The 22,994-nt window shown below is 52.0% G+C and overlaps 1 protein-coding gene across 4 annotated transcripts in view; it reads right to left on the minus strand.

Moving 5' to 3' along the window:
• Positions 1-6,767: 6,767 nt before the first annotated feature.
• The window catches only part of BCL11B (BCL11 transcription factor B), a 96,979-nt gene continuing 80,752 nt past the window's right edge, over positions 6,768-22,994 (minus strand). For all 4 annotated transcript variants that reach the window (XM_047863985.1, XM_047863982.1, XM_047863984.1 and 1 more), the window contains one exon: positions 6,768-13,925. In XM_047863985.1, the coding sequence (XP_047719941.1) occupies positions 11,875-13,925 (2,051 nt within the window). In that variant the 3' untranslated portion in view covers positions 6,768-11,874. The remainder of the gene's footprint in view (positions 13,926-22,994) is intronic.

Below are 22,994 nucleotides of genomic sequence, written 5' to 3' on the forward strand. Positions count from 1 at the left end.
CCTGGAAACGACCGTCGCTGGCAGATGAGAATATAACATCACAGTGAACCTGGTGGTGAGGGCTGATGTGGGTAGAGCAGAGCCTCGGTGAATCTCGAGGCGTGCGATGTGCTCCTTGGAAGAGAGAACCGAACGTCCAGTTCAGAGGGCACGGAGGGTCCGCGGGCTACTTTCACCGATAAGCGTGCGCTAACGCTGGTGAGAACACCAGACCTGGTCCTCTGAGAAAGGGGGCAGACTTGAAGCCCAGTCACAGTGGCCCAGAGCTTTCCAGGTGCTTGGGTCACCGGATACAGAGGCACATGCGCAAATAATAATTAAGCGCATCCCCATCATAAGTCTGCCTTGATCAGCTCAGCTGCCATAACAGAATAGTGTGGAGTGGGGGGGGGTGGTTAGGGGCGGGGGGGGGGGGGGGGAGAGAGGGAGCTCGCAAGGCACACATTTGCTTCCCAGAGTTCCAGAGGCTGGGAGTCCAAGATCAAGGTGTCGGTGGGTAGACTTCACGCTAAGGCCTCCGAAATTGGCTCCCGTCTCACTGGGTGCTCACATGACCTTGTCTTTGTGTGCCCAGGGAGAGTAAGAGAACAAGCTTCTGGTGCCTCTTCTTATAAGGGGCTCCGCCCTCATGCCCTCACATAACCACAATTACCCCCCAAAATCCCCGCCTCCAAATACCGACGCACTGGGGGGGGGGGGGGGGTCAGGCTGTTAACCCAGGAATTTGTGGGGGACACAAACACTCAGTCCGTAACAGGGAAGCGCTATTAGCATCCTCATTTTACAGGCCAGGAACTGAGGCACGACCAGGTTATGTGATCGGGCCAAGATCTCCAGCTCATCGGTGTCGGAGCTAAGCTATGAACACAGGCAGTCTGTACCCCTAGTGTCTTCAGTCACTAACGGTGCCTTGCTGTTGCTCTGCAGATGTTTATGTCTGAATTCCCTTGATAACCTGGTGGGGGAGGCATCACCAGCAATTAACCAGCAGGCACCTCCAGCTTCCCAGGCCAGAGAGAACCCCGAGCCCCTTCCCACCTGCCCCATGATGCCCCTCACCTCCAGCCTCCCCCTAGGTCCGTGAGTGGCCATGCACCTGCTGCTGGGGCCAAGAACGCACCGTCTTCCTTGATGGCGACCTCTCTTTCACACCTGCAACCGATCCCTTGGCACGTCTCTATTTCCTTCTCTCCATTTCCAGAAGGAGTCCCGAATCGGACCTCTGCTGGCCACCTCCGCCTCTTTTGATGTCAGTCCAAGCTAATCTCCTGTCTCCTTCCCCAACCCTTGCTTTACCTCCTGCCCATGACAGTCGGCCCACCACATGCAGCCAGAAGGGGCTCACTAAAATGTAACCCAGAATCACGGGGCACCTGGGCGGCTCAGTCGGTCGAGCGTCTGACTTCGGCTCAGGTCATGATCTTATAGTCTGTGAGTTCGAGCCCCACATCGGGCTCTGTGCTGACAGCTCAGAGCCTGGAGCCTGCTTCCGATTCTGTGTCTCCCTCTCTCTCTGCCCCTACCCCGCTCTCTCTCTCTCTCTCTCTCTCTCTCTCAAAAATAAATAAACATTGGGGCGCCTGGGTGGCGCAGTCGGTTAAGCGTCCGACTTCAACCAGGTCACGATCTCGCAGTCCGTGAGTTCGAGCCCCGCGTCAGGCTCTGGGCTGATGGCTCAGAGCCTGGAGCCTGTTTCCGATTCTGTGTCTGCCTCTCTCTCTGCCCCTCCCCCGTTCATGCTCTGTCTCTCTCTGTCCCAAAAACAAATAAACGTTGAAAAAAAAAAATTTTTTTTAAAAAAATTAATAAATAAACATTAAAAAATTGAAAAAAAAACCCTTTTTGCTTATTTAATCAAAAAAGACACGTTTGCTTCTGTTGCGATCAGTGCTCGGTTATGGGATGTGCGGGCATTTCCATATTGTCCGGTGGTGACCATGTGGCCCACTTGTGCACCTCCTGGGGAATGATTACCCAGAACAAATGGCTCCAAGAGACAGCGAATGCTGGGAAGGCGTTTGGGAGGGCCTAACTCCCAGTATCCACTCGAATATTTTCAGTTGCAAAAGCAATAGGGCAAAGCCCCCTGAAACTTCGGGGTAGGAGAAAATACCTCTGCTGAGGCTTTCCTTCCAGCATTCGCATCTGAGAGACATCGACACCGCGTCATGCGGCGATCGTGTGGAACCCTAGCACGCGCACGGTCCCCGTTCTTTTGAAAGTGAACATCATCTCACGCACAGTTTTCCTAGTATTACAGAAGTCTTCAACCTCTCGTGTTAGGGGGATATAAACATCCCATAATGGACCTTCTCATTCACTCACTCCTTTATTGTTGAACACAGAGGCTGCTTTGAAAATTTTGCTATTATGTGTCATTGGCTGGCATGTTTTCTCCTCTTGAATCATAAGCATTGTGTCTATGTTTCTTTTTTCCCTTCGCTCCCAAGAAGCTTAGGCTCCAATACATGATTTAAGCGTAGCAACATATAGCCTGTTTCTCTAGGCTATATTCTTACGCAGGTGTTTACATTTTACTCTGTCTTTTCATCTCTCTGCTCCTGATGTTTTACTGCTTTTTCATGTTTTACTATGTTTCCTACTGGCCTGCTCACAGCCTTGTGGGGGGACGAAGGATGGAAATTATTAATAAGGAATTGAACGAAATGTTGAGGCAACCTGTCTATAGGTCTCTCTCAAGAAATCGCTAACTAGTATACTTAGTATCGTTTCTGAGGATTACATCACCAGATCAAAGAGTCAGGATATCATTAGGCTTTTGGTACGCACTAATCCAGGGCTTTTGAGAGAAAAATGGGAGAATGTGGTTGACACATGATATAGGGAACAAACCTGAACTCTCACGGGTACCTCCAAACAAAGGTCGTGCTGAGCGCCGAAGGTGGTGGGAGGCCAGCCTCCCCTCTGGAGCCTGCAGTGCATCTGGAGCCAAAAGAAGTTGCATATGGCCTGTCTCACCAGCGATATGCCAGCACCATTATCATATGTGGGAACTGGGACAGGAAGAGTAACCACCATTTCCTCCAGACAGGAGCCTTGGGTTCCCATGCTGGGATGTGTCCTAAATTGGACATTTCTTACTCTAAAAATGTTGAATTATGAGAGATGACAGAAACACAAATATATGTTCATTACAGCCTGTGAGGAATAAGCCATAGTAAAGAAAGACAGAAGACTGGGTTTCCTAATCTGTAATGAAGAACACTAATGTCCCCTCCAGCTTCCTGCTGGAGCCCATGCTCCCATCCAAAAGAAAGAATGCTGATTGTTCACTTTCTGCCTCCCCAGCTAACTAGAGTCAGCCGGGGCATGACTGTATCCAAGGCCTATGAATGGGGGCACTCTGTAGGAACCCCAGGACAGTTAAGGGAATAACTGAATATAATGGTGGGTGTCTTATCCTGCCCACTGAAAGGGAAACCTCTGGAAGGCAAGGGTGCACCTTATTGATTTGTAGCTCCCCAGAAGAGTCTGTGACACAGCATAGGTCCTTGATAAATGTTTATTAAATGAACTATTTGTGGATGGATGGATGGGTGGATGGATGGATGGATAGATGGATGGATGGATGAGTGAATGGATGGATGGGTGAGTGGATGGGTGGATGGATGGATGGGGTGAGTGGGTGGATGGGTGGGTGGGTGGGTGGATGGATGGGGTGAGTGGGTGGGTGGATGGATGGATGGATGGATGAGTGAATGGATAGATGGGTGAGTGGATGGATGAGTGGATGGATGGATGGGTGAGTAGATGGGTGGATGTATCGATGGATGGATGGATGGATGGGTGGATGGATGGGTGTGCTATACGTTAGGATTTGGGAGAGGATTCCCATGTTATATGGGATAATACAGGATGACCTTTAAGAGTCTCAGCCAACTATAAAATTCTGTTTGTCCGTGGGCTTCACTGTGCTTTTCCAATATCCATGCATCTTCCCCTGTCATACCCACTGCAAGACGTGCCTTTTCTCCCTCACTGTCCTCATCATCATGGTGAATCTTTACTCATCTTTTAAAGGGCTGCACAGTTTCCCTACTCCTCCCTCTCCCCAGCTGATCAGCTGTCCTCCCCCTGCGCCCTTCTCACTGCCCACACCACCCCGTCCTGCAGTCTGGTTTCATAGTGCATCTGTCTCATTGAACAAGTTGATGCTTAAGAGGAAAGACCGGGCCCAAGACCTCCTTCTGTGCCCAGACCTGATATCCAGCTCAGGCCTTGCTTGGGGAGTGAAATAGACTCCTGATCTCAACCAGCTTCAACTTCTTTAGAGCATCCTAGATGGTCTGTAACCAGAATCCAGTAAAAATTGGTTTGAAGGCTATGTCATGCAGGCAGCTGGTAACCCAGATTTCATCTACGCAAGAGGTCGGAATCCTCGTCTCCCTGGCTCGGAGGTCACATAAGTTTCGTCATATATTTTAACATGTTAACATTTTTTAATGCTAATTTATTTATTTTGAGAGAGAGCGAGGGAGAGAGAGAAACCCAAGCAGATTCCATGCTCAGCGTGGAGCCCGACACGGGGCTTAGTCCGTGAGATCATGACCCGAGCCGAAATCAAGAGTCGGACGCTTAACCGACTGAGCCACCCAGGCGCCCCTCACATTTAACATTTTTTGAGGTTCTATCCACCTCGCTTTCTCTCCAAGGCAGAAGGCAATGTTTTCTAACTTTGAGGAGCTTACAGCTCCGGACTCAGGTGTTCAGCAGCCTGCTCTGATGCCCCAAGTATGAGGAGGAACTCCTTGGAAAACGTCCAGAATCTGTGACCTGCAGGGTGGCTGAGGACACCTCACTGCGGCCAGCAAAAGCCCGGGAAACTCACCCTCGCCCTGATCTGTGTCATCAGAATGGGGAACATTTCTGACATACACATGCCCACCGAATGTTGGTACTCTGGGCACACAGAGGTCATCGGGGTCCAACCATTCAAAGGCAAAAGGTGTCCTTCCAGATCACCTTAAGTCTCCATTTTACGGGTGGGGAAACTGAGACCAGAAAAGGGAAAGGGCTGACCTGGGGCGGTAGGGCTACTTATGGGACAACGGTGAGAATCAAGTAGAGCCTTTCCTTTGCCCCCACGGGCAAGCCCCAAACGTGGCCTTCTTAGAAGGGCTGAGGGAGGGAACAGGCTACAAGACAGCAGGTGAGCCTTTCATGTCTGTCCCTTGCCCGGTTTTCTGGGTGGAAAAACACACAAAGTCTCGGACACCTGCGTTTTAAAGCCAGCTGGGAAAAGACTCGGAGCCCAGGGCCCACGGGAAAGAAGAGAATTCCTCTCTGGGGATTCTTCTTCCTTGAGCCCTTAGAAAGCAGGGCAGGTCTTCTCCTGAATGGCTACCATTTTTGGTGCTGCGGTTCAAATCCCACGTCTTGTCCTCCAGTGCTTAGGCATGGCCTCGGGAGAACGGTGACCTCTTTGGGGTGAAAACGGGACACAGAGGAACGCGCGGCCGGGTTTCTCCTCCCATCTCTGCGGGCACAGCCCCCACAAAGCATGGCTTCACGGTGTGTGTTCATTTTTTTGCAGCGTCCTTGCCAAGATTCCCCGGGCTGCCTAGGTGGGGACCTGGCTCACGGTGGTGCCCAGTGAGGTTGCCGAAATGACTCACGTGGAATGTTCTTTGTGTCTTTAAGAGCAGGAAACATAAGAAGAGCGGACAAGAACCCAGGGGACCTTTGATCCCTTTTCACCCAGAGCCATGGGCTCAGATGCTCACTCACGAGGAGGAGACGGAAGGGAACTGTGTGCCTAACTGGCTGAAACCCGGAAGAATGCCTTCTTCCTTCTCCACCTTGGCTGCTCCAGGCCGGGCACTAGGAAACATCAAGCTAAAAGCTCTTTCCTTCTGAAAGGCCTTGTTTCTTCTTCTGGCTCTGTGAGATTATCCCCAAAGAACATTTCCTCAAGTCCATTAACATCTGGCACATGGGACGGGAAGGTAATTCTCTTAAGAGTCACAGGTGGTCAGAGATGCTCTCCAGTCCAACAACCTCACCTCACTGATGGGGGACCCGGGGGACCTGCCCGAGGGCACAGAGCCATTTGAGAAGGGCTTCTGTCCCACTCTGACCTCTCAGTGCCACACCCAGTGGCTCTCACTGGGGAGTCGGAAAATGTTAGCTGAATTAAACTAGACCTTTTAGAGTGGGAGAGAGCCAAAGCATAAGAGACTCTCAAAAACTGAGAACAAACTGAGGGTTGATGGGGGTTGGGGGGGGGGGGGAATGGGTATTGAGGAGGGCACCTTTTGGGATGAGCACTGGGTGTTGTATGGAAACCAATGTGACAATAAATTTCAAAAAAAAAATGAATTAAACTAGACCCAAGTCTTGCCATTCCCAGACAAGTACCTTTTCTTCTAAACCCCTCGTTCTCAACTGTGGCCGGATAGGAAAATCACCCAGATCACTTTCAAAAACCCTGACGTCTGGATCCCTCCTCCAGAGATTCTGATAGAAGCTGGTGTGGGTGGGGCCCGAGCACTGGGACTGTCAAACCCTCCCAGGTGCTTCCAATGTGCAGTGAGGACTGAGGACCCCTGATCTAAATCACGCGGCTCCGCAAGATAAACAAAGAGAACTGTTGGTGTCTCAGGCCATTATTTCCTGTCTTCCCAGATGTGGGCACAAGGGTTTGGGTCAAGAGGAAAATGGAGAAAGACCTTCAGTCCCCCCTTGGAAATGAGCTGTCCACCCCCCACCCACCCCTCGAAGACACAGAAGAGGACCAGGCTAGGAGATCAAGTTAAATGTCCAATTTATTTTTATAACTTGGAACCAGAACAAACTTGGTCTTGAACAAGCGTACAAATGAAATGGCAGACACATGCTGAACTCAACATCGTGACATTAAGGGGAAAAAGAGGCCCAAAATCTTGTACAGAGAATTAAAGGAACAATAAATATTTTACTAAGCGATATTGAAATGACCTCCTGTCATCTCAACATTTTATCCATAATAAAAAAAAAAAAAGTGCCCGTTTCTTAAACTGAGCACAAATACCAAGCAATAATAAATAGTTCCAAACTTGTAGTAAAAGACAGAACCTCCAAGTAAACAACAGAAGCTCATACAATAAGTAATAGAAAAGGTAATAAAAATATTTTGCCTTGCCAGTACAAATGCAAACAACTTAAATCAATGGAACTTTGCTTTGCAGGGTTTGAAATACAAAGAGCACCAAAATCACGGGTTTGCCTGTGTGCAACCGAACCTTCGCTACGTCGCTTCGGACCGGGATGAAAGGCTGGCTTCCTTACTTTCTGACATTTTGCTTTAGAGTAGTTCAGCCTCCCCCTCTCCCCGTAAAAGACCCTCTAATGGCAAGTGGCAGGTTCCAATTTGGGGCAACTTTGAACAAAGTTGTGGCAGTATGGAACCCGGCCTGAGGTCGGCTGGGTCACCCAGGCTCGGGGCCCCTCTCACTGCGTCATCTGCTCCAGTGTTGGCTTCTTAAACATGAGAGAGAAGCATAATGCGCTTTTCTCTGCGGTCGACAGAGACACAATCTTTGTGCTTTAGGATGGCTTAGTCCTGGCATTCTGGTGACTTTGTGTAAGCTGGTGAGGGCTGGCTAGCTTTCGCAATGACAGGAGGACCACCTTGGAGGCTCTCAAGTACCTTAACAGGGCATCCGAAGGAAAGGGCAGCCCCTGGGTCTTCAGGTCGGGTCGGGCAGGTAGGAAACTGACATCTCAGCTTTCTCTCCCCTCCTCCCCATTTCTGTTCACTTTGCAAAGGTAGGTGGCAAGGAGGGAGGGGCGTACTGAACGGAAAAGCTCCCAGAAGAAAGATTTCTGCATTTGGTAAAGAAATTGCCCAAAAAGATGCTTGGTTATACTTTCACAACCTGAAATAATGGTTTTTACAGTTCCTGAAATTAAAAAATGGCTTCCTGATATAGGTATTTTTTTTAAATGTATTATTCCCTCATCCAAAAAACCACCACTTTATTTCATCTTAAAGCTACTTGGCTTTACAAAAAAAAAAAAAAAAGGAAAGAAAGAAGAAAGAAAGAAAGGGAGAGAAAGAAAGAGAGAGAGAAAGAAAGAGAAAAGGAAGGAAGAAGAAAAAAAAGAAGAGGACGAAGAAAAAGGGGGGTACAGGGAGGGAGAAAGAGAAGAAATTAAATAAAAACGAAGAAGACAAACAACGGGCTGATAGAGAGGGATGGAGAGGAAACGCAGAGGAAGGAGAGAGAGATATGGAAAGGCACCGAATTCATCCCAGGCCCTCGGCACTCGGAAACTGACGGAATGTAGGTTTCAGCGAGAAAAGCAGCAGAGCAGGTAAGAAAGACAACAGGCCAACACTCTCCGAGGCATGAAAGGCCCTGGTTGTGACGGGGACTCCTTCCTGAAATCCAGCGTGCGCTGCTCTCAACAGCAGCTCACGTCACCTGTGCCTAGCTGATTCACCAGCTCTTGTTGTTACATCTTCCGTTTGTCTGTTTCAGGTTTTCCCAAGGACTAAAGAAAGCTCGGTTTGCATTTCTTTCTGCTCTTACGGGCGGGAGATGTGGTGGTGACCGCCACGATGGACGGTAGAGAAGGAAGATGCTCTCGCTCTCTCCTCGGACCCCTGACATCTTACAGATGGCCTCTCAGAGAACAAGAGGACCCTGCGAGATGTCACCAACATCTTTACGAAAACCGATTTTCCCACTCAACGCGAATAAAGGATTTCCCATCCGGTCTGCTGTGGCCACACCAGGGAGCCTTGATGCAAGGTTCGGGGCGTTCGGGGAGAAGCCCTGCTCCAACAGTCCTTTGTATAGGCCAATTCCGACAAAAATATATACAACTAAAAGGATCTGTGAACCAAAGCATTTAACGACTTCCTTTTGTTTCTTTTCCTCAAAGGTTGTCAAACAACCCTCTTTCTCCTGTACAATAGGACTTAACATACAAATTTTTTTTTGCAACATTTTATCCTGCCAAATTAAAAAAATATATTATGGCAGCCTGTTTGTTTTTGTTTTTTTTTTCTTTTTATTTCCAAATTCACTAACAAAAAGGTACATTAAATCCCTTTAAAAGGACAAGCTTACAGTTAAAAAATTACAAGCTCCAGTAAAAATACAGCAAGTGCCTACATCATATGAACCAACCAATATATCCATTCCAGAGGGGGCGGGAAGAGAAAAATAAGGTCAAGGTCAGAAATGTGATTTTTTTTTTTCTCTGCAAAGCAATAACAATATTAAGCACTTTTTTTCTACATACTTTTTCTACATGGTGTAGCAATCCCCTTTTAATCCCCAAATACAAGTTTCTATACATTTTTTTTTTGAAATAAAAATTCAACACCCAAGGCAGAAAAGAATTTACTAAAACTCCGACTTTACAGTTACTGTGACAAGAACAAATTTATAGACCCACCATTTAAGTTTTACTGCAACATTTTCAAGGAAAAGAAAAGGGTTTTTTTTTTTTCTTGTTTTGTAAAATGCCCAGGCATTCTCAATTATTACAAATACTGGTCCACTTTTACAGTAATCAAGAAATTTTAATATATATAATATATACTAAAACCCCGTCACCAAAAGAAAACAATATACACGCAGCCACTGTGGCATTTTTTTTATAACCTATTAAGCAAACTTTGAAAAAAAAAAAAAATGATCGCTCCAACACACATACACACGATTTTTTTTTTACCCTTGTATGTATCCAATACTGTAAACGTATTTTTAAGACAGAGTGCACTAAATTTAACTTTAGAAAAAAAATTAGCCATTGTTCCTGAATTGTTTTTGTTTGTTTTGTTTTTCATTCAACGATATCAGCGTGTAACTTCTGTCACTTGAGTTTTAATTCAGCAGTAAATCACCTCCACGCCAAATCTAAGCAGCGTTGTCCCAAAAACAAAAGGGGTTGAGGATAATTCAGCTAAGGATGTCCACGGTTGTGCTGGGTTTATTTCTTCATTTGATTGGGTCCTTATGGCATTTTCACGTCCTCTATCTTCAGCCAGGATTTTTAAAATTTAATCTAATTAAAGGTAAAGGTGGCTTTGTTTGTATCTAAAGAATGTACTTTTCTTGTTTTACTCTTAAAAAGTCTTTTCGTTTCCAAAAAAAAAAAAAAAAGGTTTGCATTTGTCTCAAGAGACTCAAATAGGAAGATCAGTTTTCAAGGCACTCACGTCAAATTGAATGGCAGTAGAAAAACTGTCCAATAAATTATTTTATTTTGTTCTTTATAGTGCCAGTATTGTGAATGCCATGCTTAGCAACACTGACACTCGATCTCAGCCGTCCCTTACAGTTTAACCCACCTCTGGGCCAGAGAGAAGAATATGCTGCAATTTCTTGTTTAGAAGCCATTTAATTTAAATGCAAACAAAAGCTTTAAAGTGCGGGTCAACAGAATTCCAATGTCTAATCTTAACAGTCCAATGTTTAGTACCTTCCAACCTAATGGGATAGGAAAAAAAAAAAAAATTGGAAAGTAGCGCTGGGCACCTTCGGATGGAAGTCTTTCCCTGCTTTTCCAGTAAAAGGGAACAGAAATTTGCAAGATTTTCCCCCCTGTCCGTACAATGTCATCAGTGTGCATTAAATGAGAGAATACTAACGTCTCTCAATTCACCTCGTCCGGGGCACTTGTCTGCTTGAGACACGGTCAATTATCACTTGTAGCAACATACGACTTGGGACTTTTTGTAGTGGGGGTGATAGACAGAGACAGAGAGAGAGAGAGAGAGATTGAGAGAAGCCATCAAGCCAGAAGAAGCCTGAAAGAATACGGTGGCTTTCTTCCTGTGTCACTGCAGATCACCGTCTACCCAAAAAAAGGTACCCTCCGCCCATTTTATGTAGCCTAATCTACAGCAAAGAGCCAAGGCGGCACCCCAGGGCACACCCACACCCCAAGAAAAGGACAGTATCTGCTGATACCACACCACTGTAGAATGCTCTCAGGCCATCCCCACCCCCCCACCCCCCCGCAGCTCTCAAAAACTGGCATTTCTCTGGCAGTGTGGAATTTTCGGGGTGGGGGCCCCCACCACTAAAACGTTTCCTTGTATAATGTAAAGTTGCAGAAAAGGCCTCTGTTACTCAGGACATCATCAGTGCTACATCTCCATTCCAACTCTGAAGCAAAGTGCTACGACTTTAAAGATTGTTATCCGCTGTACATCCACCCCCCCCCAAAAAAACCCAAAAAACCAACAAAAAACAAAAACAAAAAACAAAAAACAAAAATGCATGCCACGTTTTATTTCAGGACCAAAGAAGGAATTAAAAAAAGTAAACTTTAAAAGTCATTTAAGTGTTGGCTTCTTCACAAGAAATTACACATGCTTAGCTTAAATTTCAAAAAAGCAGCGCCCTCCCCCCCAAATTATAATTTAAAAGATAAGCTTCCCTTCCACACTGCTCGGGAGTCATTGCTCAGGCTACTACTGGGTTTAAAAAAACAAACGAACAAACAAAAAAAAAAAACAAAAAAAAAGAACAACGAAGGGATGGATACCCAACAAAATCTCTTAAAAGAATTTAAACACAAAGAATAATAATAAAAAGTACCTGCACATGCCAAAAAAATTACAAAACCCAATAAATACAGAAATTATTGCACAGTTAAAAGGCTCCACAATTTTTACTGCCTCCATCAACCCTCGGGTTTCCGTAGGACTTCGTAGACACAGGTTAGGTTGGAGCGCCGCCTCCCCCGGGGCCCCCGGGGACGCGCGGGGGTGGGGGGTGGGGGCCCGGGGCGGGGCGGGGCGGGGGGGGGGTGCCGAAGTGGCGCAGACGCGGAGGCAAGTGTCAAGGTCAGCATTCTCGCGGTTGGCAACGGTTCCACTGTACAGGTGCGGGGCGCCCGGGCCCCGCGCGCTTAGCTCCTCTCGGCCTGCTCGATTTTGACGTCGTTAGTCAGCAAGTGCTCCCCGTGCCACTTTTTCATGTGTTTCTCCAGGGTGCTGTAGACGCTGAAGGGCATCTGGCAGATGTCGCAGCGGTACACCTCCTTGCCGATCTGCCCGTGCGTCTTCATGTGGCGCGTGAGCTTGCTGCTCTGCGCGCACGCGTAGTTGCACAGCTCGCACTTGTAAGGCCGCTCGCCGGTGTGGCTCCGCCGGTGCACCGTCAGGTTGCTGCAGTTCTTGAACACCTTGCCGCAGTACTCGCACGTGTCGCTGCGGCGGCCCTCCTTGGAGCTCGGCCGCCCGGGGCCCGGGCCGCCCAGGTGCGGCGTGCTGCCGCCGCTGGCCGTGCCGCTGCGGCCCGACAGCCCGCCGTCCAGCAGGTCCCCGGGCGGCGTGGAGAAGCGCAGGCTGCCGTTCTCGGACGAGTGCTCGGACGACGTGGCGAAGGGCGACTGGCGCGCGTCCGTGAAGCCCAGGAAGGGGTCCTTCATGAAGTGCCGCGACGCCGCGTAGCCCACGAGCCACTGCGAGTACACGTTCTCGGACGGGATGAGCGTGGCGGGCGGCAGCTCCAGGTCCTTCTCCACCTTGATGCGCTTGGCGGCGCTGTTGAGCCCGGGGCTGGGCAGCGGCGCCGGCTTGCGCGGGAAGAGGCCCGGGAAGGGCTCGGCGCCCGGCGCGAAGCCGCCGCCGCGCCCGTTGACCGCGCCGCCCGGGCCCGCGTCGCCGCAGCCGCCCGCGTCGTCGTCGTCGCCCGCGTCGCCGCCGCCCGGCGCGCGCTTCAGGAAGGCGCCGCGCTTGGGCTTGTCGGCCAGCAGCTCGCCGTACTGCGGCAGCGCGCCCAGCCCCACGTTCTCCATGACCTTGCCCAGCACCAGCGCCTTCTCGTCGGCCAGCGCCTTGGCCGCGCCGCCCACGCCGCCCGCGCCCGCCACCCCGGCCACCCCGCCGCCGCCGTTCTCGCGGTTGCGGCTCAGCTCCGAGTCCATGCTGAAGCTCGACTCCGGCCGGCTCTCGTTCTCCAGCAGCAGCTCCTCCTCCTCCTCCTCCTCCTCCTCGTCCTCCTCCTCGGGCTCGTGGCCCAGCGACGGGTCGCTCTCGTGGTGGCGGAAGTCGCCGTCGGCCGCCTTGAGGCCCTCGCCGGCCAGCTCGCTGGTGCCGGGCTCCGGGGAGCTGGCGGCCGAGAGGCCGTCGTCGGAGCGGCCGGCCAGCGAGCCGGCCTTGTGCATGTGCGTCTTCATGTGGCGCTTGAGCTTGCTCGCCTGCGAGCACGCGTGGTCGCACAGCTGGCACTTGTAGGGCTTCTCGCCCGTGTGGCTGCGCCGGTGCACGATGAGATTGCTCTGGAACTTGAACGTCTTGCCGCAGAACTCGCACGACTTGCTCTTGGCCGGCGGTTGCGGCGGCGGCGTGCCCCCGGGCGGCATGGGCGGCAGCGGCGGCGTGCTCAGGAACGGGGACTTGGGGCTGGGCTGGAAGGGGTTCAGGAGCCGGTGCATAGGGTTGCCGCGGCCCGGCGACACGGGCGGCGGCGTGGAGCTGTTGCCCGCCAGCTCGCGGAGCCGCCGCGAGAAGTCCATGGCGGGCGAGTCGATGGCCATGGGGTTGAGGCGCATGACTCGGTCAAAGGCACTGGGGTGCTGGGCGACGAGCCCCATCTCCTCGGCACTGAGGCGGTGCGGGTCCAGGTGGTGGCGCGGCGGCGGGCTGAAGAGCGGCGGCGTGCCGGGCAGGCGGCCCTCGCCGAAGCCCGGGTGCTCCCGCAGGATGGGGCCCGTCATGCGCAGCAGGTTGAAGGGGTTGCTGTCGCCCAGGAAATTCATGAGCGGGGACTGGGCCACGGCCTCGGGCCCGAGCGGCGGCGGGATGGTGAGCCGCGGCGTGAGCGAGCTGCTGGCCGGCCCGGGCTCCAGGTAGATGCGGAAGCCGTGCGTGTTCTGCGCGTGCTGCAGCAGGAACCACGCGCTGTTGAAGGGCTGCTTGCATGTTGTGCAAATGTAGCTGGAAGGCTCATCTTTACCTGGGGAGACACACGGACAGAAAGGCAGAGAGAGCGTGAGAAGCGGACGGGGCGCGCGCGCCGCGGGGCCACGGACCTGAAGGCGCGCGGTGGGGATGTAGGGGGGGCGGTGGGGGGGTGGGGGCGGTGGGGGGAGGAGCGCGAAGCGAGTCCCGGATCCGCGCGGCTCTGGAGGGCGGCCTCGGGGCCCCTTCGGAGCAGGCCGAGGCCGGCGACGTGTTGGACGCTCCGGCCAAGGCTCCACGGGGCTGCAAGGCTGAGGCAAGCTGGCTCTGTGGGCAGGTTGCCCCCGCGGAGCCCAGATCGGCCACACGACCTCAGCAAGCAACCCCAAATTCCTAGGCTTCTGCTTGCTTTCCCTAAAGAAGAGGCGCTCTTATCCCCGTTGCCTCAGAAGCCAAATGAGGCCGCGTTGGTGAGAATGACCGATGTCAACGAGAAAACAGCAGGGACACCACAACCGTGAGGGACCAGGGTTTTATCCACCAAGGCCACTGGTGACATTTGGATCTCGATGACTGTGTTGGGGGGAGGGGGTCCTGTGCCTTGTAGAATGTTCAGCAGCATCCCTGGCCCCCGCCCCCTACAAGCCAGTCACACTCCCTCCCCCAGTTATGAGGATCACAGAACTCTCCAGGCGTTACCAAGTGTCCCCTGGTGGGGGCAAAACCGCAGCTCAATGCCCCCCCCCCCTTTAGAACCACTGGTTAGTCAACACTTGATCCAAGGAGGTTCTAAAACACACAAGTCACACTCAACTGCCTGGCAGGCGTTGTTTTGAAGTGACATGGCTGATCCCTCTGCATCGTTTGGGATTTTTGCTATAGGACCTTCTAGGGTTTCAGACACCACACTACATGCAGAAAAAGCACCATCAAATTTAAACGTGGATACGAAGGAACAGAAGGAATTCAGCGTAAGAAGATCGCTGCTGTGTGGCAGCTGCCCCCCCATTCCTCCCATGGCCTCACACACGGAGGCCCCCCCATTCCTCCCATGGCCCTAACCACGGAAGCCGGCCTCCACCAGCCGCTGGGAGGGGGCTGGATAGGGGGCCACTGGCCTCCATGAAGTCCTTTGCCAGAATGCTAACCGCACGGGGGAATGTCAAATCTGACGGGGTGGTCAGGATGAATGGTGGCAAGTGTGGATTTGTTACATACTGGCTCCCGTGGCGTCGGAAGCAAATCGTAGTGGACACTTGTGGGCACTGAGCCAAAAACGTTACTGTCTTTGTCCATCATCGGGGCCGTCACAAAATGGAGGCTGAATGTTTCAGCCAGAACCTGTCTCGTGGCCTCCCTCCTCACCCTGCGGGCCAAACTCGCTGCCTTTTCCGTCTGAACCTCTGCTCGGGCTTCCTATAAAGGCGCAGGTGCGGGCGGGCCCTGCTTTCTACCCCGAGATTCCCTCGCTGGCTGGGAGGGAAAAGAGAACAAGACATCACAGCCGCAATCTTGAAAAACCCCTTTTAAGAGCTTTCCTGTAGCTGGAAGGTCTTAATGCTGAGAAGGCATGGTAGCCGCAGACTCCCCGGAGAAGCCAAAGGTGCAGATGAATTTCCAAGCCCCAAGTCAGGAAGATGACATGAGAACACAGTGCAGTGCAGAGTGGAGAAGACCCCTCCGTCTCGACCTTTCCCCCAAAGACTTGAGGACTTCTGAAATCCCATGCAGACATTTGTTTTTGTTTTTACTTGTTTGAATTATGTTTCCGGAGGACTTCATGCTTAGCTGTAAAAACCAAGCGACTCAAAGACCCAACGGCCTGAGTCCTACGCAAGGTAGGCCGGACAGCTTCGGGGGGCAGCGTGCGCACATCCCATGGCGCCGGGTGGAGATCCTCCCAGACCACACAACCAACTGGGCCAGATCACCCCCCACCGGAAACCAAGACGTGCGTTCCAGGTTTGGTGTCCTCCAAGAATCATCAGTCCACTCTCGTCTCCTAGTCTGTATATACACGTGTGGTGGCAAGGACACCAGCGGGCAGGGGGAAGAACGGAGAAGAAAAAAAAGAATTCTGAGCTTCAACTTCACTTCGCTTTTAAAACCAGCTCAAGTAGATCTGCTGAGGCAATTCTCTTCCTCCGGTGTGCCCAGTATGTCTGGGTAATTCAGTTCCCCGTGTTGGGAGTCCCTGAGGAGACTTTTGCCCACCTGGAAAATGGCAGGGGGGCCTCCCAAGGCCCTGGGCCGCCATGTTTCTCCCGGGATGCCGTTCAGCAGGACCGGCCCTGGGCCTTCCCTTCCGGCACACGTCCCTCAGCTGGCAAAGAAGACACCATCTCCCGTCCTAGCTTATTAGTTAATGTACTTGGGAGAACAGAACCCTTCGCCTCACACTGCCTCACAAGAGAGCTGGCCAGAAGCCATAATATTTAGAGTCCCGCTCAAATCCTTTTCTAGAGCAAGGCAGAATAAATACGTAATAAATAACAAGAAGATAAATAAAATGTCCCTTTCTGACACGGGAGCTAATAACGCAAATGAAGTGCCACATCCCACAAGGTCATAGATCTTCAAATTAAAGAGCGTTTCTGTACCCTTCACCTTGGCTTCGGAAACTCTAATTAATCGATTTATGGCACACAGCTGTTCTTCATGTTTTTAAGTGGGGCCACCTCCTTCCGCCTCTCCCCCCCCCCCCCATTTCTTTGTTCATCATCTTCGTTCCTTGGGCTTCAACTCCAGAGCACTTCCTGTTTCTTGTTCTGATGGCCACACGTTTTCTAAAAGTTCCACCGCCGGTGCGGGATGGGGATGTCAGAAGAAAACGCAGAACTCCCTGGCAGGCCAGGAATAAAGACTGCTCTTCAGCCGAAATGGCCGATGAAAACATTTTTGTAACTCAAAATGGCAGCTGCTGGGAAGCATGTAGCTACATGTTCTAAAGAGCTCAGATGTTTCCACTTCTGAAAAGGAAAGAAAAGGGAAAAAAAAAAAAAGATGCCCGCTAAAATTCTGGAGCGGCTGAAAGAGGGGGTCACCTGTCCGTAAACCACCGTCAGGTGGGGAACAGCTAGGCGTCTGTCACATCGGATCCCAGGGCCACTCCTCACGCTGGAGGAAGCCCTTTCTTTTCCCGCACCCCTGAATGAACCGCTGTGGTTCGGTTCCCAGACTTTCCTTCTCGCGGAGGCAAGACTGCCAGGGACGGCCTTCCCGGGATCTGACAGCTTCTGACTTTTCTAAAAATCTCACAGCCCTCAGAGGCCCTCCCTAGACAAGTCCCTTTCCACTCTCCCCAACCTTTTTTTTTTTTTTTTAATAAAACGTTCATTTCCACATTACCAGTTCACGGTTCTCTCTTGCCTCGAAGTAGCCTTGAGCACTAGGGGCTGCTCACTTTTCACAAGTGAACAGTGTCAGAAGTCTTTGAAGAGCCACTCGGAACATTTTTCTATTCGAAAACTCGCTAAATATTTTACACTCACGGCCTACCAGTCACGGACACCTCATTTTTTTAGACGCAAGGGAAGACTCTTGTCCAGAGGGTCGGCCCCCTCCCCTCCCCGGGACCAGAGGTGATGATCCCCTCCCTCCTCAAGCTCAGGGCCACCTGCCCAGAGGTGAGCCGGAGGCTCCATGAGGTGATGACTTTGCCAGCAGCCCAGACAGGATCCACTTCCCACCACGCTGCTGCTGGGGCTGCTGAGGTTCCGAGTGACAGGTGGATGCCTAGATCATTCTGAACTGACGTCAGACCCGGCCTAGAGACCTAGAAATGTCATCTGTACTTGCATCACTAAATCAGGCTTGGCAACTCAGAAGCCAGGGCCCGTGTCTGTCCTTGCTTGCTTGCTTGCTTGCTTGCTTCCTTCCTCAGACATTTTTACTCCTCAGTTGGCAGAAACCCAGACTGGAGCTGCTTCGCTTTAACGGCTCTAAAGGCAGTCCTTATGTTTTTCTCAAGTTCGAAACCCTCCCTTCCCACGAGCCTGGACGGCGGCATGGGTTCACACCTCTGCCTTGACATTCCCAGCTCAGTGAAGTCGATCAAATCACAACCTCCTTGAGCCTCGGTTTCCTCATCAGTAGAATGGGAATAATAATGCCTGCCTCCAAAGAGGGCTGGAGGTATCCAATGAGACCCTGTATGTGGACACACGCCGTAAATCGTGCACCACTGCGCAGAAGTTTGTAGGTTTTGGTGTTTAGTGTTCATCCTCGTACCTGGCAGATGCATCCACGTTTCAACGATGCCTTTCTGTGTAAGTCTGGCAGTAATGAAACCTGGGAGGAATTGTAACGCGGCCTGCCTAACGCATTAGAGGTTCCGGGGAAGTGAGAACTTGCAAACATCGAGGAAACATCATTTTTCATTGTGCCTCTTGGGAACCAACAGGCAACTGGACTCTTGCAGATGAAATGAGAGTCTCCCTCTGCCAAGAGGGGTTTTGTTTTGTTTTGTTTTGTTTCGTTTTTAATGAGCATTTAAATAATTGTTCCTCCTTGGTATGCCGGTTATTCTAATAACACCAATAAAGGTATCGGGGATGTTCAATAAAAAAACACACCTTGGGGCGCCGGGGTGGCTCAGTCGGTTGAGCGTCCAACTTCTGCTCAGGTCATGATCTCACGGCCTGTGGGTTCGAGCCCCAGGTCGGGCTCTGTGCTGACAGGTCGGAGCCTGGAGCCTGCTTCAGATTCTGTTGTCTCCCTCTGTCTCTGTCCCTCCCCCACTCTCACTTTGTCTCACTCCGTCTCTCAAAAAAAAAATAAACATAAAAAAAAAATGTTTTTTAAAAACCACACCTTTAATTGATTAGTCGACGAAAAGGCCATCACTGAGCGTGCTAGTTTAACAGGTCCCTCTAAAGGCCAGCTGATACCACCTGGAAGGGCACTCGGACCTGTGGAAGACGCAGTGGGTCACTGCTGCTCAGAGGGGGACAGCAAGGGTACCTGAACTCCCAGCTCGAGCAGGGCCATGTTCTCCAAAGCCGGCAGCAAAATTAGAATCCGGGCACCCGGCTGCAGAGGTCAGACCTGGGTCTTGGCTTCACACAGCCCTCCACAGTTTGCAAAGTGCTTTACAGCTGGTTTGGCATTTTTGCGTGCATTAGCGCATTTCGTCGTTATTCACATGGCCTCCGAGGAAGGCCAGGCGAGGGCTGCATCCTGCCGGAACGTGAGGAAACGGAAGCTCCGAGAAACAGGGAGAGTCCCACAGCCAGCAGGGAGAGGGCCGTGCCCGTCCTCAGGGTTTCAGACCCCAGACTCGGTCCCGGCTGTCTCTCCAGCACGCAGTGCCACCGAGGGATGGATGGTTCTTTGTACGCTTGTCAGGGCCTGTTTTACAATGAAAATGCCCAAAAAAGAGGTTCACCTGCCACGCTGCGTGTCCCTTCAGGGAAGGGTACCGATCATCTTATGGAACCCACTCGGGGCCACCGCAGGCCTTGCCCCTGGAGGGAGACGTTTCACAAAGCAAATAAGCCCATGGCGGGGGGCTGGGGGGCGGGGGGGAGGGCAACAGGACCCAGGACCTGGATGCAGGGGCAGGATGCTGGATCTCAGGGTCCCCCTACAGCAGGCCCTTCCCGTCTCTGGACATCAGGGTGCCCAGTGCCCAAAGAGAGCACTTGGGTCACCAGCCAATCACCCAGTCCTCCTCCAGTGTCTGTGACTGCTAACAATACCGTCCCCACAGTTCCAAAATGATAATAATTATCATCACTATTATCCCTCCAATGTGCAGACCCCTTCTTAGTTTAAATACAGTCGGTCTCCCCTTTCGTGATCCCAGAGAGAAAATGTCAGCTGGCCACCCCAGCGGTTTTCGTGGGTTTTGCCGTCTGTCTTATTTCTGAGCATGGCCATCTATAAAATCTGCAACCACCCCTGCTCGTTCTGAATGTGCTCTGTCAAACCTCAGCCTCTTGGACCAGGAAGGTACGGCTACGGGCATAATGACAGCAGTAACTTAACCGCCATTAAATCCTTACACGAGCCTGCCGCAGCTGACTAGAACGGGACCTCAGCCGAGGCTCCAGACAACCCCCAACTAAGGACATGGTGTCCCAGGCACCGTGTCACAGATGAGGACACGGAGGGCTGGAAGAGAGAAGGCGGTCAGCCCCGCGGCGTGCTCTTGAGCTACGTGCTGACTGATAAAAGCCTGGTCAAGGGAGAGAAGGTACAGACCTCGGCCCCGGCCCAGGCACTTGGACATGGTAATGGGGAGGCTATGCCCTGGTTACCTGACCTTTCATTCCAGCCCGTGTGCTAACTCAAAAGTGGAGATGTGCTGCTTTGGGCTGGCACCGCGGTAACTCTGTGAAGTCACGCTGATTGGGGAACAGATGCACTTTCTTGGTCCTGGTGGCGGTGATAAAAGCCATACACTATCCTGTACGATCTCCCGGGTGCTCAGCCAGCCTCGGCTGGCTCGGTTAGCGGAGCCCACGCCCTCCGCCAGTGCCTGTGGCAGAGACACGGCCGCTCCATCCCTGCGCTCTCCCTCCAGGCCTCGGAATCCTCTCGACCCTCATCACCACGTAAAGCGTGCCACTGTCTGGGATCTGTGGACCCCGGGCCACAGAAGCCCGGTAAGTGGGGAGCCCGGTGAGACGGGGCTGAATTCAGCAGGCGACAGTGGGTGTCCTGCTGAGGGCAAAGGCCACGCGGGCTCTTCATTCGTTCACTGCGCAGACAGGAGCCGGGCACCCTTTGTCCACCAGGGGCTCTCCCCAGGCGGCCAGAGCTCACGGAACACCTGATGCCCCCTTCTCAGTCATTTGATGAAAAGTACGAGCACTGCTCCGTAGGCAGCCGTGGTGCCGGAAGAGGGGAGAATATTTGGGCTCGGCTGCATTTGGGTTCAGAGCCTGCGCCGCGGGGCTCTCGTCTGCACGGCCCCATTTAGTCCTCATGTATGCACGCCAGCTTGCACCCGCCCTTCCCCGTGCCCAGAATACTTCCTTTGCTTCTCTACCTGCAAAACGTCTTGTGAGAGCCAGCACACCCCCACCCCACCCCCCTGCCGCCAGTATGTTCCCACAGCATCCAGGGAATACTACCTGATACTGATCACTCATACTATCATAATGTGTTCTTGACCTTGGAGTCTTCAACTTGCCTGCGATCTGCACGTGCCAGCGTTGGACTTGTGCTCTTAGGCAGATGCTCACGGCAACTTTGGAAGGTGGGTTTTAATCCAGACTTGGTGTAAAAAAGAAACTCAGTCTCATCACAGGTGAGTTCGCACGGCTTATGGTTCACAGACCCCAGATTCACACAGGGTCTGAGCCCAGGGCCTGTGCCGTGTCCAGACACGCACCTGGCTGCCCCGTCCATGGAACCACAAAGGCCACTATCACCGGCCCCGGGGAGGGACGCGGAGCAGGCACACAAACCACTCTACCTGCTGGTGAACACCAGCAAGCTGCGGGCTTCACGCAGAAGACAGCACGCGTACCCTGGCTGAGAACGGAGACCTTACACGGGTGGGAAAACTTCACGCAGCCTCGCAGCGTTGGGGGACAGTCCGCCGACCCTGCCAGCGTCCTTGCGGCCCAGGTAAGCTGTGCGCTTCATATGCCTGGAGTTAACTCGGGGGTGGGCGACTGGGCCTCCAGCCTCCCCCACAGCCTCTATCGTTCCCCTAGACAGCTGGTCGTGCACAAAAACACCACTGAATCTTGCTTCCAGCAAAAGAGGCACACCTGGGAAGTTAGTGAACCCAAGGAAATCTAACTGTGCCCCAAATGCTCTAGAGACATGCCCTTCTTATTCATTCATTCATTCATTCTCCATTCGGCCATCATGCACCAGATGCCAACCTGGCAGGCACTATTCTGGGGGACCGGCCGTGACCCCTCCCTTCCAGGAAGCCACAGGTAGGGGGCTGGGGATGAAAGGATGTCTTCAATATCATTTAGCCATATGCCCCTCCCCCCTCCTCCCTTTGCTCTACAAATGCAGGACCCATCTGCCGCGTGCCAGGCCCCGTGCTGAGTGAAGGGACACAGAAATGCACATCTGCCCACATGGAGCCCACAGTTGAGTTCAAGGGCTAATAATTCCACACGTCTCTAGTAAGGCTTCAGGCCACGAGGTCTACAGTGTGACATGTGGCACGGGACCCAGAGGAGGGAGAGACTGGCAGTGTGGGAGGATCAGGGAAGACCTCTCAGAAGGGGAGGTCCTAGAGCTGAATTCTGATGGAAAAATGAGTCTATCTTGCAGAGAAAGGAGAGAAAGGGGGTGCCAGGCAGAGGAAACGGCATGCACAAAGGGTCATGGGACCCCAGACTCACAGAAGCGAGGAAAAGGAGACGGGACTGAAAATGTGGTTTTGGATCAATCTGAGGAGGCTCTGAAAACCCACAAAGAAACTGAGCTGGCTACAGAACAAATTCCATTGCTAGAAATTCCATCACGGTGAAAGCTTTGATATATATATATATATATATATATTTTTTTTTTTTAATATGAAGATTTCTAAACCCACACTCAAGGCCTACTCGAGTCAGAAACTGTTCCATACAACAAAATGACAGTACAGCCAAAGGACACAGGAGAACCCCTTAGATGGCTCTTTCTGAGACCAGATCCACCCTTCCCCAACTATGAAACCGTAAGATATAAAGAAAGGAAGCCAGGGGGGCCTGGGAAATGCAAGGAGGAAATTTAAAATCCAATCTGTGAGGACCGCTGGCCCGACAAGGTGGCTTCTAAATCACTCTCTCCAGCACGAGTTCTATCATTCCAGCAAGACTCCCATCTGAACCCCCTAGACCCGTAAGCCAGCCTCAGGAACAGGGCGGGCCAGGTTCTCGGTGGAACAAAGTATCAGAACTCAACTACAGCTGCTGACACCATGCACCCCAGGTTCCCCCCCTCCCGCCCAGTCTCGATTTCAACTGCTCAATTCTGTGGTCAGACCAGGTGTGCATTTCAGGCTCAGGAAACAGCCACCCAAGCCCTGAAACAAAGCAATACTGCTGACCGCGGGGGCATCTCGGGGAAGGGTGAGAACAGCACTGTGTGCTAGTCAGATGGAGATGCCAGAGGCAGGACACACAGAGTGATCTGAGATGTGGCAACTCACTTACAGCACCCT

This window comes from Prionailurus viverrinus, chromosome B3 (genome assembly GCF_022837055.1).
Source record: "Prionailurus viverrinus isolate Anna chromosome B3, UM_Priviv_1.0, whole genome shotgun sequence".
Classification (NCBI taxonomy): Eukaryota; Metazoa; Chordata; class Mammalia; order Carnivora; family Felidae; genus Prionailurus; species Prionailurus viverrinus.